The following is a 16,480-nucleotide window of genomic DNA, read 5'->3' on the forward strand; positions in this document are numbered from 1 at the left end:
ATAGCCATAAATCAGCTCATTTAAAATTTCACAAGCGCGTAAATTGTCAAGGAAATGAACAACAACAAAAGCGAAACGGAAAATTGGGAGTCAGTAAATGTTAACTAAATGTGAAGGTGTGGGCTATCACCCTCAGCTCCACCCACGCCCCCTCCCCTCTGTCTGTTGTGTCTGCGAATAAAAATTTTAACTACCTTGAAATACTGTTGCAAATCTAAGTATGCTGTATTTTGTTTTTTATATTTTTTGTAATTTTTATATAATTCAATAATTAAAAATTATTGATTTAATCTCATTTAAAATAAAATTGATATTACAACAAAACAAAACCCTCAACTCAACACATTCAAAGTTCATCTTAAAGATGATGTGATGATTAAGTTTTAGCTTGAGTTTTGAATAAATTACCCATAAGAACCATTCGAATCATGTAAAATTTAGTTGTCAATTTCTTTATATCTTTTTTCAAGGCTTTTTAGAAAAGATTACTAAAATCTCCAGCGTGCTCAATGCTAATGTGACTTTAACAATGTTGTTGAGATATATTTATTACCCTTATTTGTGGCACTTTTGCTTAGATAATGGATTCACATGGGACAAATTTGTAATAAAATTAGTAAATCAATTAGATCTTGATGCAAATTTATTGCACAAACAATTATCATAGTCAAAGTGTTTGCAGTGTTTATTTCCTAATTAAATAAATATATCATGCGACAGATGTTAAAGACATATAATATAGTTGAACACTGTTCATCAAGGTTCAAGTGAAAAAGGAAAAAAGTGTTCGCAATATTTATATTTTGATTTCAATGCTAAATAGACGATTTTCTATAAAAGTTTTGTTTGCCTTTTCAAAATGTTTCTCTAGAAATGTCATTTTGACTCTATAAGTAGTAGAAGTCTCACAGGCCTTTCCAAGAGAGTTTTTGTTTGTTTAGTAGACATTGACTCAATAGATTTCTGAATATTAGTCACCAAAAGTGAATTTCAAGCAACTTGTGATGGGTGATGGGTGATTTCAATATATTGGGGTGGCCCTGTAAACAGTCATCACAAGATTACCCTTAACGGCCTTATATAGTGTTTATATATAAATGTACAAATACAACATATATCTGTTAGATAACAATTAGCAAATAAATTTCTAAGACGCATGCAAATTTTCAATATTTGCCTTTTGCCTGTGCTTGCGACTTTGGTGGTGAATAAGTTTTGGCTTTGGTTTTTGGATTTTGGCGAGACAAGTAGTTGTCTTGCCTTTCCTAGAGAGTTATACTTATCTCTAGCTCTGGTGTCTATGGCGTGTTTGTGTGTGTGTGTGTGTGACATTAAACCACACACAAACAAGTAAGCCATATTTGGCAATTGACTTAGCAGGCAGCTGAAACATCGATTGATTCAGTCGTTTTCTTTCTATCTCCTTCAATTCCTCTCCCTCTCTGTCTCTCCATCTCTCTATCTTATATTTTAACTGTTTTCGCTACCCACTGGCGATGTCTTGACTCTTGATAAATAATTTTAATTTTATAAACACAAATTGACACTTTGAAATTGTTTGCAACGAAAAAAAAAAAGAACAAGAAACCCAAACTCGAAATCAATTTGAATTAAGAACTCTTTTTATTTCAAATTTTTTTTCCTGTGTGTTTGCCAATGACTTTGATTGGGGCATATCCATAACCAAAATGGAGATAAAAAGACAGAGACAAGGAGAGAAATCATAAGCATTAAACACTTCCAAGAATATTTTGAATCTCCGTCCAAGTCAGGTAGCTGGACCGACCCACTTGTTATGCGAATTTTTCTGATTTCTCGATTCGGCAAACATCTAAAGACCAAAAATTCTAATAAGTGTAAGAACAGCTTTAGCGATCCAAAACGATCGACAGTCAACAACAATCCGTTTCGATCCGATACAAACGAATCGAAAACCCAACGGCAATTTATTTCTTCGGATTTGAGGCGATCGAATCGCAAGGCACAAAGCAAAAAGAACAACAGAACCAAAGTTGAAGTCACACTCTATGCTCCAGCAGTAATTAATTATTTGTCTTCGGATTAGAAGGCGAGAAGCAGAAGCAAATTAACACAATATACATTAAACAGGCAAATTTTTTCGCTTACAGTCATCGCTCGTTATGAAATCCCATCCATCATCATCTGCTATATAGTTTTTTTCTTTCTTCTGAGAAACCACAACGGACCTACATCGGAAAACTTAAAATCATTGAAGTATATAGATTAAAATGAATAAGTTATGTAGTCTTCTATATATTCATTCATAGTAAAGCTTAACAATTTTTATAATAGAATTTGATATTAAACCTATGTATTTAACTTAACAAATGTTCGAACAACGATTACATAAGAGAGATTAAATATCTTTATATCGACAATGAGCACTATGTGGCATTTCCCTATTAGAGAAGTTCAACTGTAATTGCCCCCTCTCTTCTGCGCCACAAGGTAGTATTTACTTATAAAACTAATGAGAAAGGGGGCGGAGGGTTGGAGAGTGAACCTATAGAACCTTCTTATCTATCAGAATTACTGTTCCGCGTAATTGATCTAGTTTTTCCTATACGGTATCAGCAATTGTATTGGTTAATATATCTATCTGTCGTGGCTTACAAAAACAACAAAATGTCAACTGGCGCTGGTAAATATTTTTCCAACTGGAATTCAACAATTTTCCATCCAGATGCTAACTAAGTGAACAAACAGAAATAGCAAAATAGAAAACAACACCAAACCATACCAAACGAAAAGACAAGAACAAATAGCTGGTCAATTATTATTAGGCCATTGGTCAGGCCAGTTCGAGCAGCAAGCAAACTGATAAAGCAAATGTACATACATACAAATATTTTCCAGTTTTCTTCATTAATGATGAAAATGTACTTACCACACGACACGAATTGAAAGTAAAGCAACAAAGTTTCTAGATAATGTTGCGGCAACACAGCGAATAACGTATAACACCTGTTGCTCGATGTTGCGCGAGAGGTTCCCCCAAAAAAATTTATGAATGGGAGATTTTTTGTTTTCTTTTTGTTATTGGAAATCGAATTGGTAATTGAAAAGACCAAAAAAAAAAAGAAAACTTGTGGCAAATTTGTTGAACGTTTTGTCAGAGAGTTTTTTGCATTTTTTTTGTTGTCGTTGTTGTTGTTATTTTAATTAGCAATACAAACACTTTTTAATACACAAACGAAAATATTTTCTTTGCAATACCGCGCGACGCACACACACTCACATATACATATGTGCACACGGAGGCACGCACATACACACTCTCAGAAATTGGTGGCGCCCACGCCAAAAACCGCATTAGAACTTGCAGCCTGCTGCAATTGGCAAAAACCAAAACGCACAACAAGAAAACCAAACAAATCGAACCCGATATGAAAAAAATTAAAATGCAATGTGCATTAAAAAAAAAAAAAAACAAAAAAAAATATAAAACCAAACAACAAACTGGCCCCAAGTAGGGGGCGGGCGGACGGGCGGTAGGCGGTAAAAACGGCAGCACATGCACTTTAAGCTCAACTCAATTCATAATTCAATCCCACACCCACGACTCTTCACCTTCTTCTGGAGGGGGTAGGGGAAGAAGAGTGAACAATCAAACCAATTCGTTGGACCGATCGCGAAAGACTGACGAACGGTCTCAAGATCCTAAATTCAAATCAAACAAATTCAGTGTTGGCTAATGCCATCGCATAGAGTTATGTGAAGCTTTTATTTGCCCTCCCTCCCCCAAACTAAAGCAAAAAAGCTTCGATCTTAAAAAGCACTGCACAAAGTTGAGGCTCCCGTTGAGCCCCTATTTTAGTTAACAGGGCCATTGCGACTTACCTTTGAAGCGAAACAAAAAAGAGCCTTTAATTGTCGCATTAACTATTTCACATCGAATATTTATTATGGTGCATAAATAAATAAGTACTTTAAAGTAAATGTAACAGGAATGTCTTTTAGTGAGGGTGTTTTAAAATAATTGATATGAGAAAACAGATTCTTTCTGTGGGATTTTCCGTTAAAAATTTCAAATGTAAGGCGACCACAGCTCAATTTGAGTTTACAGCTCCAGCTGGCCCGGTAGAAAATCAGTCGCAAGCACTGTTAAAAGCGCCTAAAAGTATGCTGTTCGTTTCTGCTTCACTTGCTTCACTTGCCCCATAAGGGGTGGCGAAGTTATTTCTATCATTGAATTGGGAATGTAATTTTTGTAATGTTTTTTTTTCCATTTTAAAATGGGACTTGGAAATATAAGTTCTTGCTCCTTAAATATAATAGGCAAATTTAACATTTAACATTTCCAACTGGGCATCTTAAGGTTGCCATTCTGCTAAAGCACAATAAGTAGGCGCCAAGTTTTTGAATTTAAATGTTTTTCATTTTTTACCATACTAAAGTGCAAGATTAATGTAACTAGTGGAAAGTAACTATTGAATTTAATTTCAATGGTAATCTAATGTAAATTTAGTACTAATTAGTCTAGTTTCCTTTTTTAATATGTATGCTATGTCCAAGCTAATAACTTGTTATGTGCCTACATTTCCTTTTGTTGAGCATGAAATCTGTTTGCTTTTAAAACTCAAATTATTGCTTTTCATGTTACAATTTCTATTTAGAATTCCTTTTTTTTTATTTGTTTAAAAAACGAAATATGTGTAAAAAAAAACATCATTATGAATATGAACTTAAATGTATAACTCGAATAACATTTCACTTTCTGGCAAATTTAATCCTTCTCTGTGAGACCGATTTGCTGCCAGTCTAGAAAAAACGTCCCTGTCCCTGTCGTGTCTCCTGATGCGGATGTGTGCGAATGTATTCCAAAGCCTTCAGTATGGCAACTGGAATTGGTGGTGGAGTGGGCAAATGGGCACCACTTGGACGGTAGCCATTTTCATCTGCGACATAAGAGGACTGAATAAGCTGACCGTCCGGGGCGTAGTAGGCCGATGAGCCAGTCGCATAATGACCACCCACTCCTGATTCTTGGACAGCAATGCCATTGGAGGTCTGATACTGATAATTATAGCTGCCATCCTCTTTGAGATCGCTCTTGAATTCACGGGTCTCGGCAGCAGCATCATAAGCATCCGGACGAGCATTCACCTGAGACATGGCTAAGGCCACAAAGGCAACGGCAACGACGAACTAATATGCGGGATGGAAATGGAATGAGATGGGTTGGCTTAACCGACAGAAATGATGTCTCTTTGAGTACTTACAATTTTGCACATGTTGAATGGAAGTTGAAGAGTTTTCTGGGTTTGGGTTTTAAGTTTGAGGATTGAGATTTTTGCTGGTGGCTTTGGTGTCACTTGGTCTTCGTTGCCAGAATGAATGTGTCTCAAAAACTGTTTGGGCCAGGCATTTATAGCAGTTTTTGGCAATCGGATCACTCGGCGACCTACAGCAACAACAACAATGAAAACAACGGCAACAACTTTTATAATTTTGCAGCATTGAACATGAACTAAAAGACAACCAACTGAGTGACACACTCACACACCCAACACACACACACCCAGGCACTCACAGCTGCTTTTGGGTCTTCCGTCCAAAAAGTCGCTCATAAATTTAATGCTACTTTTGTTTTACCTTTTTTTTTGTTTTACTTTTTTGGTTTTGGTTTTATTCAGGTGATACTCTCCCCAAAATAAAGGGTTTCGCTTTTCACACCTTAATTTGAAGGCCTTGAGGCCCTTCAAGGAAATGTGTGCCCCCTATAAATTGTCTTCTTAAGTGGGAAAAAGTCGTTAAGATAAGTAATATTCCCATTTGATCACCCGTTCTAGGGTATAAGAAAGTCGTTATAATTATTTGCAGTTTATTTTCTATTTGGTTTCATAAATTTAATGCTACATTTGTTTCAATTTTGTTGTAAACCTTTTCTTGTTCTTTTTTCGCTTTTGGTATTTTTGGTTCTGTGGTTTCATCTCCCCATCTTCTGTCCCTCTCGCAGTGTCATCTATCTTTCGTTTTCAACATAAAAAATTAATTTTTCGGTTTTTGGTAATTTTTCATTAGCACCTCCCAAATTTTGGTATATCGCCGGGCATTTAGCACGACTTGTTGCCTAAGTTTGCAGTTCATTTGGAGTCACTGATTGCGTCCGTCTCATAAAATTCCTTTCCCCGTCTTCCCCTTGGTCCACTGAGTTGTGAATTTATACATATATGACTCAAAGTTATGCTAAGTTGATGTTTTATTCCTCTAAACCTGTGTTATTTTGAACAGGAAATCGATTTTTTTGTCGTGGGAGTTTTTTTTTGTTGTTTTTGATTGTTTGTTTTCATTTTCGTTTCTCAGTGCATTGAAACTGAAAGCAAAACTTTTCTTCATTTATTATAATAAATGGTTTACGCTGGCCAAAAATCCACATACAGAAAAATCGATTAAGCATCTTGATGCGGCAGGTCAAACGCCTTCATTTATTACAAAATTGCCAAGCGTGCCACAAAATAAAAATGAAATAAAAATAAAAATAAAATACAAAAACTGTCAGTGCAAAAACCAAACCAAGCAACCAAAGTCAAAGCCAAAGGTCCATAACCATAACCTGCCCCTGCCACTGCCCCTTCCTCTAGCCCCGCTCAACGGCTCCCACTCACACTGGGTGGCAGACAAATGAACGACCTTGCCACACAGAGCGGCAACCATAGACAGAGTCAGAGTCTGACTGGCCGAAAATAACGCATGATGATGGGCAGCGGAACAGCACGGGGAAGTTTGTATTAAGTTTTCTGATAAGGGAAATAGTGATGGCTTACTGGCTGAACGTGTCTCACGTGACGCGACACGAAATGAAACAAAATACTCATACTATAATTTAATAAGCATTTTTTCAACTAATGTTTGAAAATGTTTTTACTTCCCCTTAAAATTTTTAGGTATTCAAGAACAAAAAGTAAACAATTTTAAATCCAATCTGATTCTCTATTGCTGAAATTAGCTGAAAAAGGATGTCGAAGGGCACTTAAGATTGGGAAAAAGTTAGGACATAGCTTTTAAGAAAAAGGATTTTAACAAGATTGAGAATATTTAACAAAACAAAGAAGTCTCTAACCGAAATCATAGTCTGTTTCTCTAGTTGTTTTTAAGTTCGTTTAAGCTGGAAATCATAAAAAGAAATACCATAAACATGAACTCCGGTATCAGAGGGTCCTGGGCTGAGTTCCTTTAGGCAATAACCTTTAGCCGTCGTGACTTTTGTTTGGTCCATCTCCAAGACACACAAAAAGCCTCAGCAAAAACATTTAAGTAAAAAAAAAACCGTCAACAACCATAACAAAAACAACAAGTAAGAGTGGAGCACATGCTGTTGCCCTTATAAGATTGCGATTGGAGACTGAGCGACTATATGGCGGGAACTGGAAATGGAGAATAAAGTGAATGTGCTGGCAGTTGTACCAGTATTGGGGCAGCAACAGCAGCAACATTATCTGCTTTTTGCCTGCCCTTTTTTTTCTTTTTTCTTCCAGCTGTCTTTCAGTCTGTTGTTGAATGCTTCAAACCGGCTGTGGGTCAAATCGGTTTCGTTTGCCGGCTTTAAATAAAAAGCACAGAGCGAGGAAGAGAGACCGAGCAAGAAAAGAGAAAAAGCTGTTACAATTCAATGGCATTTCCTTGGTGTGTCCATGCTCGAACCTTAAGCTGCTTCCGTCCTCTCAACCGATTCACCGGCCGTTTTCCCCGGCTTCCCCACTCTCTGACCCTATGGTATTCCATTAAAAAGCGGCATCAATCCATCTTCACGCGCATTAAGCGCTGGCACAAGAAACAGGCAAATAGCGATTCCAAAGAGTGGATAGAGGCGAGGAGCTGAAGCATGAGCAGGAGCAAGAAAAAAGGTTACATGCTGCACATCTTCTTCATCTGCTGTTTCTTCTTACTTGGCGACTCGTACAACCTGCTCCACATTAATTGACCCAAATTTGAATGACTGCACGACAAGTCCAACCCCAAACGTGATATCAAGGTCATTCAGGCATACTATTTTTGCGTGTGTGTGTGTTTTCAGATTTTTTTTTTTTTAAATATATCACTTTCGATTTCGTCCATTGCCATCATCAGCATGAGCAGCAACAGAAACCTTAATAGCTTCAAGACAGTTTTTATTTCATTTGAATTTTGAATGATTAACCAACAACCCCTCCGCAGCGTATTTGCTCTACATTCTCTTCCAATTTGAAAGATTTTGAAAATTCAATTAATTATATATGCATTTCGGTGTGCTGACAAATTTTCTAACTTTTTATGGTCATCATTTTCATTCATTTATTCATCGATTCACCTATTAATTCGATCGCTCACATTTATTCATCCACATCTCGATTTCCTAGACCAAAAAAAAAAAAAAAAAATCATGTAATAGACATGTAACTTTATCTTGACCTGGCTTTGGGGTGTGGCGACAAATGTCTAACAATGTCAACGACTTTCGAAAACCCGTTAATGACCTTGCCTAAAAATAATAGATGAACTATTTGGTCTAATTGTTTATTTGTTGGTAGTTGTGATTTTGCATTATTTTGTTTTGCTTATTTTTTGGGTTCGGTTGAAGTAAATTTTTGTTAAACCCTCTTTTTTTCTCTCATTTGGATTTTGCATTTTGGCTAATTGAATTAACTGTTTGCGCTAGTTTGCGTTTCATTTATTTCGTTGATGGATTTTTAATCAAATACAAATTGATTCAATTTGCATGTCTCAAGTGTGTTTCCTCTTTGGACATATAAAGCTGATATTTTAGTTGATTTATTTGATCGACATTTGGCTGATTGATTTTATAGATATATGCAAGTGGGCGTTTCAAATTCAATAAAGTTCCATTTGCTTTTGTTTTTGGGCCCAGTCAACATATTATTAACATACAACCTGTTCAGGGTTTTATTGGCTATTTCGGTTTGACCCAAAATAGAGTTTTTTTTTTTCGTTTTTGCGAAGAACTTTGTGTAGAGGAATATAAATCTTTATTTTGGCGAATGAGGATGTGTTAAAAATTAGCAATAATAGATGGATTTATAAACACGTACATAAAATATGAGTTTAGATAGGTCGAACGACTGACTTATTGAAATTGCCATTTGGATTTCATGAGGTTTTGAGTATAAAATATATTTTTTTCCAATACTGCATTAAAGAAATGCGTTGCCAACTTCGAATTCTCTCTCTCTCTCTCTCTCTCTTCATAAACTTACTTAAAAGAGTTGTCAAAACGCTTTAGCTTATCATTCAACTGAATTAAAATATGTATTAGAGATTTGATTGAATTTTAAAATGTTTTCAGTCTCCAATCTGTTGCACAAAGAAATTTCTCTCCACAAGTCTCCGCTGATTAATTTCATATGATGATTAATTTATATTTCTGTGTATTCCAATTACAGACTATTTCCGCATAGCAAAGTGTTAATGGGTTTACTTCATCATCTCTGTCTCACTCCCTCTCTCTCTAAATGTGTGTACGATTCTCCCTCGTTTTAGTGTTGTTCACCAATTCGTATAACAATTTGCTTTTGTTGGTCAAGCCATTAAACATTTCATGCCTGACGGACAATGCGCCCATCCCATTTTTTACTCCAACTCAAACCTTAACTCCAGCAGCAGCCACCACTTATCTTGGATCTGTTCCAGTTCTTCCATATATACATACATAATATGAATGTATCTTTGTAGCCGAGATATATAATACCTAGAGATGTTTATAATTAATGAATTAAACCGAAAAACACTTAATTACTTGGCGTAACGCTGCAGCTTGTGGGTATCGGACGGAAAGAGTTTTGAGATAGATGAACCTGAGGTTAAAATGTGTGTTAAGTTGATTTCGTTTTCACCTAGAGCCAAAGATAATTGGCCATATTTCTTTGTGCCGTTTACCACTTGAGGCCAAAATGTGCCAATGGTTTGGTGTTTTGTTGTTGGACCATCATCATCACCATAATCATAATCATTTTTAATGGAGACTTTTCTTCACTTTCTTGAAGAAATTGAAGAGTATATAATGCCGGTTGTGTGGAAAGTTCAACATCAAACACAACTTAGCTCTTAGGGTTAAAGCAACCAAACTAATCTAACCAAAACATCTCCACAACCTCCTAAGCAAGGCTAAAATGTTCAAAATGGTAAGAAATGCAAAATGGATAAGAGTGAATCCGAGGACTAATTTAATTCAATTCCTTGCCCCAGCAACTTGTGGTAATTTTAGCTATCATCGCCTTTGTTGGCCAGACTCAATCCTTCCCATCGGATAATCCAGATGCTCATGCCGAAATTCGCAGTTTTGTGAACGAACTGAAACAGGACGATGGCAGCTACAATTATCAATTCGAGACTAGCAATGGTATTGCCCAACAGGAGCAGGGTGTCGGTGGATATTATGCATCGGGATCATCGCAATATTATACACCAGAAGGCCAGCTCATCCAATTGACGTACACAGCCGATGAGAACGGTTTCCAGCCACAGGGCGAACATTTGCCCACACCACCACCCATTCCAGAGGCCATCTTGAAATCATTGGAATGGATCCGCAACCATCCCGAGGAGAACAATGAGGAGCAATACGATCACAAGCAAGATCATCATGAGCATGCTGCCCATGCCCATGCTGGCCATGGCCAGCAGCAGGTGCAGCTGCCAAGCAAACAATATTTGGCTCCCCAGGCACAACAAACTCTGCCGGTGGCTGCTCTATTGGCTCCAGTTTCGGCCTCAAGCGGTGTTCTGCCCTATGAGAGGAAGATTTAAGACTGACTGAAACCGTTTCCATTCTACTACCATCTACTACTACATATAACCATGTTCATCAGTTCCAGCGTTACCTCCTCCATCATGTTGTTGTCGTCGTTCTGTGTTTGCATGCTGCTGCTGCTGCTGCTGTTGCGGCTCTTGCTGATGTTGCTGTCGTGTCTGTTTGCCTAGTCCACACCATCAACATACAACCGACAGCAGCAACAACATCTCTCACAAACACACAGCAATATTGGGTCGCATTGTATATATATACACCCACACACACACTCACACATAGACTTTATATAGAGAAGCATCTTCTTCTTTATTTTTGTTTTTTTTTTTTTTTTTTTTTTTTTTATATATACATATATGTACATCTACATAGGCTGCTGGCGTACCCCCTGGTCACCACCAACCACCCGACCATCCCCTCTCATTGTAGCACCCTTCTCTCACTCTGTTGCTGTTGTGCTTTGTCCTGCTGACGTTGACATTTATTGCCAGAGATAATAATAATGTAATAAAACACGAAAAAAATACAATTTAATATTGTTTGTTTATATGTTATGTACATATGTATGTATGTATGTATGTATGTATGTATGTTTGAGTGTGTGCACAACCTACTACAAAATGCCATAGCATGGCATTGCTTTTACATGAAACCATATGGCTTTCAGTTACAAGTTTCATTCCCACTTCAAGGGCCTCAAAACAGAAGCGGCTTACAGACGGGGAAAAGGAAATAAAAGGCACCAAAGGACCTGCACTATCTTTCCAATATATAAAATCGGTGGACCTTAAGGACAAACAACATAAATATATACTTAAGAGCAAGAGTTCAATGTACATATGCCGCGAAAATTCAAATTTCCTTGAAGCTAAACAGAACAGTCAGTCAGGAATCTTTAAATATTTAAAGAATCTTCTTTCTATGCCAACACATTAAAATAATATTTGTATGTATTATCATCTTTTATGGCATACAAATTGTTTACAGTTTGATTTGATGACCAATAAATATCTCATATCTTATCAAGTTTGAATAATGTATTCGCCTTTCTTAATGTTTGTCCGATATTAACGATTGTGATAAATCAAGCAGAGGCCCAAATGGTGGGAGGATTTAAATAACTCTTTAACATCTGAAGAACATATTTTTCCCTTTTTATAACTAAAAGCTAATTTAAAGAGTATATAAGGTCTAAAGACCTTACTTGATCGGACTCTTCATATGTTAAGGTGAAATATACCAACAAATTTCTTTAATAACTTGTGATCTATGAAAAAAGCTTAATCTAATCGTATTTATTCTTGTGAAAATCAACGCCCCATTAGCCTATGGGCTGCGCTTTCTCAACCGCCCTTGACAGAAATCATAGGTCTGACTTGACTAGAGCAAAACTCTGACATACTCGAATGCAAAGAAAAAGTGTGTAAGAGAAAGGGAAACCAGAGAATGAAAGAGAAAAAAATAGACAAGGAGAGAGAGAGAGAGAGAGAGAGAGAGAGAGAGAGAGAGAGAGAAGGAGAGAGAGAGTGGGGGGAGAGTACATATGAGTGTGTTTTGAGCTAAATTAAATGTAAAAAAATTAATAAAATTCACTCTCTCCCATCTAAGGTGCTTTTTCGTTGTTGTTGTTATTTTTTTATGCAAATGAATAATGCAAATTAATTTGGTCGGTTTTTTCGGTTTTATTTCTCAGTGAGCTGGGCTTTCAGTTTCTTTTCTGGTTGATTTCTGCTTGAATAGGAAAAATGTTGCAACTACAACTCAAAATATCAAAATCAAAGTCATTTATGCATGTTTGTTGTTGTTTTGATTAAAAATTAACAATGAATGTTTGATGCAAAGTTGAGCTTTAGCAACATTTCGTTTCATATAATTTGATTGGGTGGGTTTGTTGTTTTTTTTTTTTTTTTTTTTTGTTGTCGAACATCAAGTATATGGATATGTATCTATCGATAAACCCTAGAGCATTGCCAAACATCTTGAAATTGAGATGAGCTTGGTGCTGGTTTCATATAAATAGCAAATGAACTGATGCTGAACCATCACATTGTGGCCATAGTTTCATTTCAAGAGACATGATGAAGGCATACAGCTCGGTAAGCTGCCATTATCCTGCTACTCCATCACCATCGCCATCATCATTACCATCATCATCATCATCCTCATTCTCATCGTCTGCGTCATGGGAGCAATTTAATTAACTTCACTTTGCACTTACAGTTGGTTCTTCTTGCCGTTGCACTGCTCTCCTCCAGCATCCTGGCTGTCCCTGCTCCGCCCCTTAACGAGGACTCTATTACAAAATTCCTTTCGAATGCGAATTTAGATGGCAGCTATAGTTATGATATACAGCAGGCCAGTGGCCAGGTTAGAGCCGAAGAGGGTCAAGCAGGTGTAGCTGTGCGTGGATATTATGCTTACACCTCACCTGAGGGTATACCCATTCAGGTGACTTACGAGGCCGATGAGAACGGTTTTCGTCCACAATCGGATGTTTTGCCCACTCCTCCACCCATTCCAGAGGCAATCCTGAGAGCCATTCGATTCATTCAAGAGCATCCCACACCCGAGGAGTTGGCCGATCGTGAAGTGCGTCGTCATCAGATTTAGATCTAGTCTCCTTGAGTAGTGAGCGTTTTTTTTTTTTTGCTTTGTTGCCTATTAGCTTTAAGCTCTCACCATATTATATATCTCATCTCTGAATAGTAAATTTCACAGTTAATCAGCTGAACTTGTGTTAATTGAAGTGATTTGCTGGCAATGAGAGGAGGTGGGAGGTGAAACTTAATTAGTGGGCTTATAAAAGACGAATGACGAGCCGGCCTAGCCTAGCGCCAAGTTAGTGAGCTGAGAGACAAAGGCAAGTCTCTGTATTCCAACAATATTGAATATTTAATACGATTTCTGTGTGCGTGTGAGTGTGAGCGAACAATGCACAGAAAGGGACAGAAATAACAAGATAGAAAGAGAGAGAAGAAGGGAGACAGAGAATGTGAATGATGATGTTGAAAGCCAACAGTGGATGAAATTCAATTTTTATCTACTTGGAGACAAAAGATGCTAACTGGAAAAGAAAATATGTTGCTACATAAAGGAAAAGGCACAAAACACTGAACGGAACGATATAGAAACTTAAGGTGATGGACTTCCAGGCCAGGCCAGGCCAGACCATCCGCAAAGGGGCTTGTACAGGAAGCACAAAATATATACTGACTCACACACACACCCACTGACACACACACACACAGAAGATGGGCTGGAGAACACTGAAACAGGAAGATAAGGAAGGAATTTTAAAAGCAAACGGAAGTCAATGGAAAAAGCATTCGGTATTAATTGGTGAGAGCGGCTCTAAAAAACAGGAAATGAAAGTTCTCATTGCTGTTATGCCAAGCGACCCGCTAATGGAAAGCCTGAAAAGTGATCATTTTCCTTAAATAGGAAAAATTCTCAAATTTGCCATTTGAATAATTTACGATCGTTTCTTGCCTGGTCGATCATACACACTTAGTGAAGGGTATCAAAAATTGACTTAATCTATTGCTTACTTTCAAGCATGGCCCTAGGAATTTCTTATGGCCCGCGCCTAAAAGTAGGCCATGCAAATATTGTCAAGACTTAAATGAGTGGTATCAACCACTATGCAAAGCTGGCGTCTCTTGCCTTTTTCTCGTCTCGTCTGTTGCTCGTTTGCTTATTCGGTAAGCACTTTCAGGCTTCTCTCATTAACATTTGACACCCCAGACCAAGTTGATTTGGTTTAGTTTAGTCGTTGGCATTTTTTTTGTCTTTGTTTTATGGAGAAGAGCTTGGTTTTTCGGGTGCCAAAATGGAAATTCATTAAGACACTTGCAGGAAACAGACAGTATCACGCACATTTGTTTCAGCACCAGCTAAAACCGAAGCTCTGGTGGCTCCATTGAAGCGTGCTTTTCAGAGGAGAAGAATGGTGTTATAAACAGGCCCTCCCCCCAAAAAAACCCGAAAACACCTCAACAAGCACCCATACCCTAAAACTCGTATCAATTAGGTAACGTTCAGTGGCGGGATATGAGTAGTTAATTAAAAAGATTACGGCAAATGGGTAAATTTATATGCCATATACTCACGTGTATGTGTGTGTGTGTGAGTGTGCGTGTGCGTGTGTGGGTATGCGTGTGCTTCTGAGTGTGTGTATGTACATACATATGTACATATATGTTATGCTCGTATCAATTGTCCTAAACGACTTTAACATGCAGCTCCCCATTCAATCTTCATTTACATCTGTAGAGGTGTGAGTCCTTCATAATTTATTCACATTTTCACTTGTTTTGTTGTGTTTAGCAGTATCAGCTAAATCTGTTTCTAACTTTCATCAGATCGAATGGAACTTTTCGGAAACGATGTTATTTACTTATTTAAAGAAATACACATTATAGTATATACTCCATTTGTCTTGCATTGCGCAAATTATTAACCCTTAAAAAGGGTATATAATGTTCCGCATTTCTAATTCACTTGAACATTTCCACTTGATATTTGCATTAATTTGGAGCTCTCTGGCTCTTCGCCCTTGTGCCATGGCCTGGCATTTGCCAACACTTATGCAAATTTCACCTCTCCCACTACACAACACTACAAAATGCCACTTAACAGTATAAACGGTAGAGAGAGAGATACTTCAATATTAAAAAGAAGTCCGAGGCGAGAGACGGGAAGAACGGTCCCCTTCCCGCTGCTGGTACTAGAAAAAGTTTTATTTATCATTTCAGAAATGAAAAATGAAATCTAATTATAAATGCGTTGTGGAAACGTGGTTTGGGTACGCTTTTTCCGGTTCAGTTTGCCATAGCTCGGTTTGACATGGTTGAGTGTGTTTTCATTTTGTTTTTTTTTTTTTACCATTGGTTTCTGAATTTATTTTTTTTCCTTTTCAGCTTGTTTTTTTATGATTATTATTTCTGTTTTTTTTTGTTTACTGATATTTGTGTTTAGCATTTGTGTGAATGTGTCTGCTGTTTGGGATGTGCTGTATGCGTGTGTATGTGAAAGAAAGGACATTTCAGATTTGTTTGACAAACAAAAACACTGTGAAAGCCATGAAATTTTTGAGTAAATACAAAATGCGAAAAAAGAGAGTCCAAAAATTTGTGCGTTTCATTTTTTATATGTTTTTTAATATTCATTGAAAGTTGGCTAAAATTATAAATAATAGCCGATTTGCAGTTCAATAAAATTGGATATTGAAATTTATCGCCGTTTATCAAATTTCTTCTCGTCTATAAATACTCAATAAAAAGATTTTAATTTTTTAAAACAGTTTCCCTTAGATTATTTCTCTAGATAATTTTCTGTTTCAACAATTCCTAAAAGTAAGGTCAACTGCTGATCAAATTTAAATAGCCATTTGCATTAGTGGAAACTGTTTGGTTCGATTACTTCGATTTTAGATAGCATTCTTTTTGGCTTTGTCTAAGTACAATCCCTTTTTCTTTTTCCTATTTCCGCCTAGTTTTGGCCATAAATTTCCGTTTTATAGTTCACCTATAAACTGAGACATCAAATTAGCTTGCCTAGATATTTTATTTGGCCATAATTCAACCAACTGTAGAGCATGTAGTCGACGTTCTATGCCTTTTGCATTTGTTCCCCTTTCGCCCCAGCAAATTTTTGCCTTTCACTATCCTTCCTCGCCTTGTATGTATGTATATCCTTGGCTCCGTTTGTCTTGTT

The 16,480-nt window shown here is 37.1% G+C and overlaps 4 protein-coding genes across 4 annotated transcripts in view; 2 read left to right on the plus strand and 2 right to left on the minus strand.

The window, feature by feature from the left end:
- The window catches only part of form3 (formin 3), a 34,765-nt gene extending 31,119 nt beyond the window's left edge, over positions 1-3,646 (minus strand). The window contains exon 1 of the mRNA XM_068293243.1: positions 2,909-3,646. The gene's annotated coding sequence lies outside the window, so the exon portion shown is untranslated. The remainder of the gene's footprint in view (positions 1-2,908) is intronic.
- A 1,136-nt stretch (positions 3,647-4,782) lies between these two features.
- Positions 4,783-5,255, minus strand: Cpr65Ec (Cuticular protein 65Ec). The gene is made up of 2 exons (XM_068292914.1): positions 5,244-5,255; positions 4,783-5,169 (listed from the first exon to the last, which is right to left on the minus strand). The coding sequence occupies exons 1-2, from the start codon at positions 5,253-5,255 to the stop codon at positions 4,783-4,785; spliced, it is 399 nt and encodes a 132-aa protein (XP_068149015.1).
- Positions 5,256-10,127: 4,872 nt separating this feature from the next.
- On the plus strand, positions 10,128-10,764 carry Cpr65Eb (Cuticular protein 65Eb). The gene is made up of 2 exons (XM_068292915.1): positions 10,128-10,139; positions 10,204-10,764. Exons 1-2 carry the CDS (start codon positions 10,128-10,130, stop codon positions 10,762-10,764), a joined length of 573 nt encoding a protein of 190 aa, XP_068149016.1.
- A 2,076-nt stretch (positions 10,765-12,840) lies between these two features.
- Cpr65Ea (Cuticular protein 65Ea) lies at positions 12,841-13,375 on the plus strand. Its single transcript, XM_068292917.1, has 2 exons — positions 12,841-12,861; positions 12,986-13,375. The coding sequence occupies exons 1-2, from the start codon at positions 12,841-12,843 to the stop codon at positions 13,373-13,375; spliced, it is 411 nt and encodes a 136-aa protein (XP_068149018.1).
- Positions 13,376-16,480: the final 3,105 nt, after the last annotated feature.

The sequence above is a fragment of the Drosophila tropicalis genome, unplaced genomic scaffold (genome assembly GCF_018151085.1).
Source record: "Drosophila tropicalis isolate 14030-0801.00 unplaced genomic scaffold, ASM1815108v1 contig_694, whole genome shotgun sequence".
Classification (NCBI taxonomy): Eukaryota; Metazoa; Arthropoda; class Insecta; order Diptera; family Drosophilidae; genus Drosophila; species Drosophila tropicalis.

Bases quoted from the DNA above. Each gene is read 5' to 3' on its own strand.
- Cpr65Ea (XM_068292917.1), top strand. From the start codon at position 12,841: ATGATGAAGGCATACAGCTCG. The intron at 12,862-12,985 runs GTAAGCTGCCAT...TTGCACTTACAG, and splicing joins TGATGAAGGCATACAGCTCG to TTGGTTCTTCTTGCCGTTGC.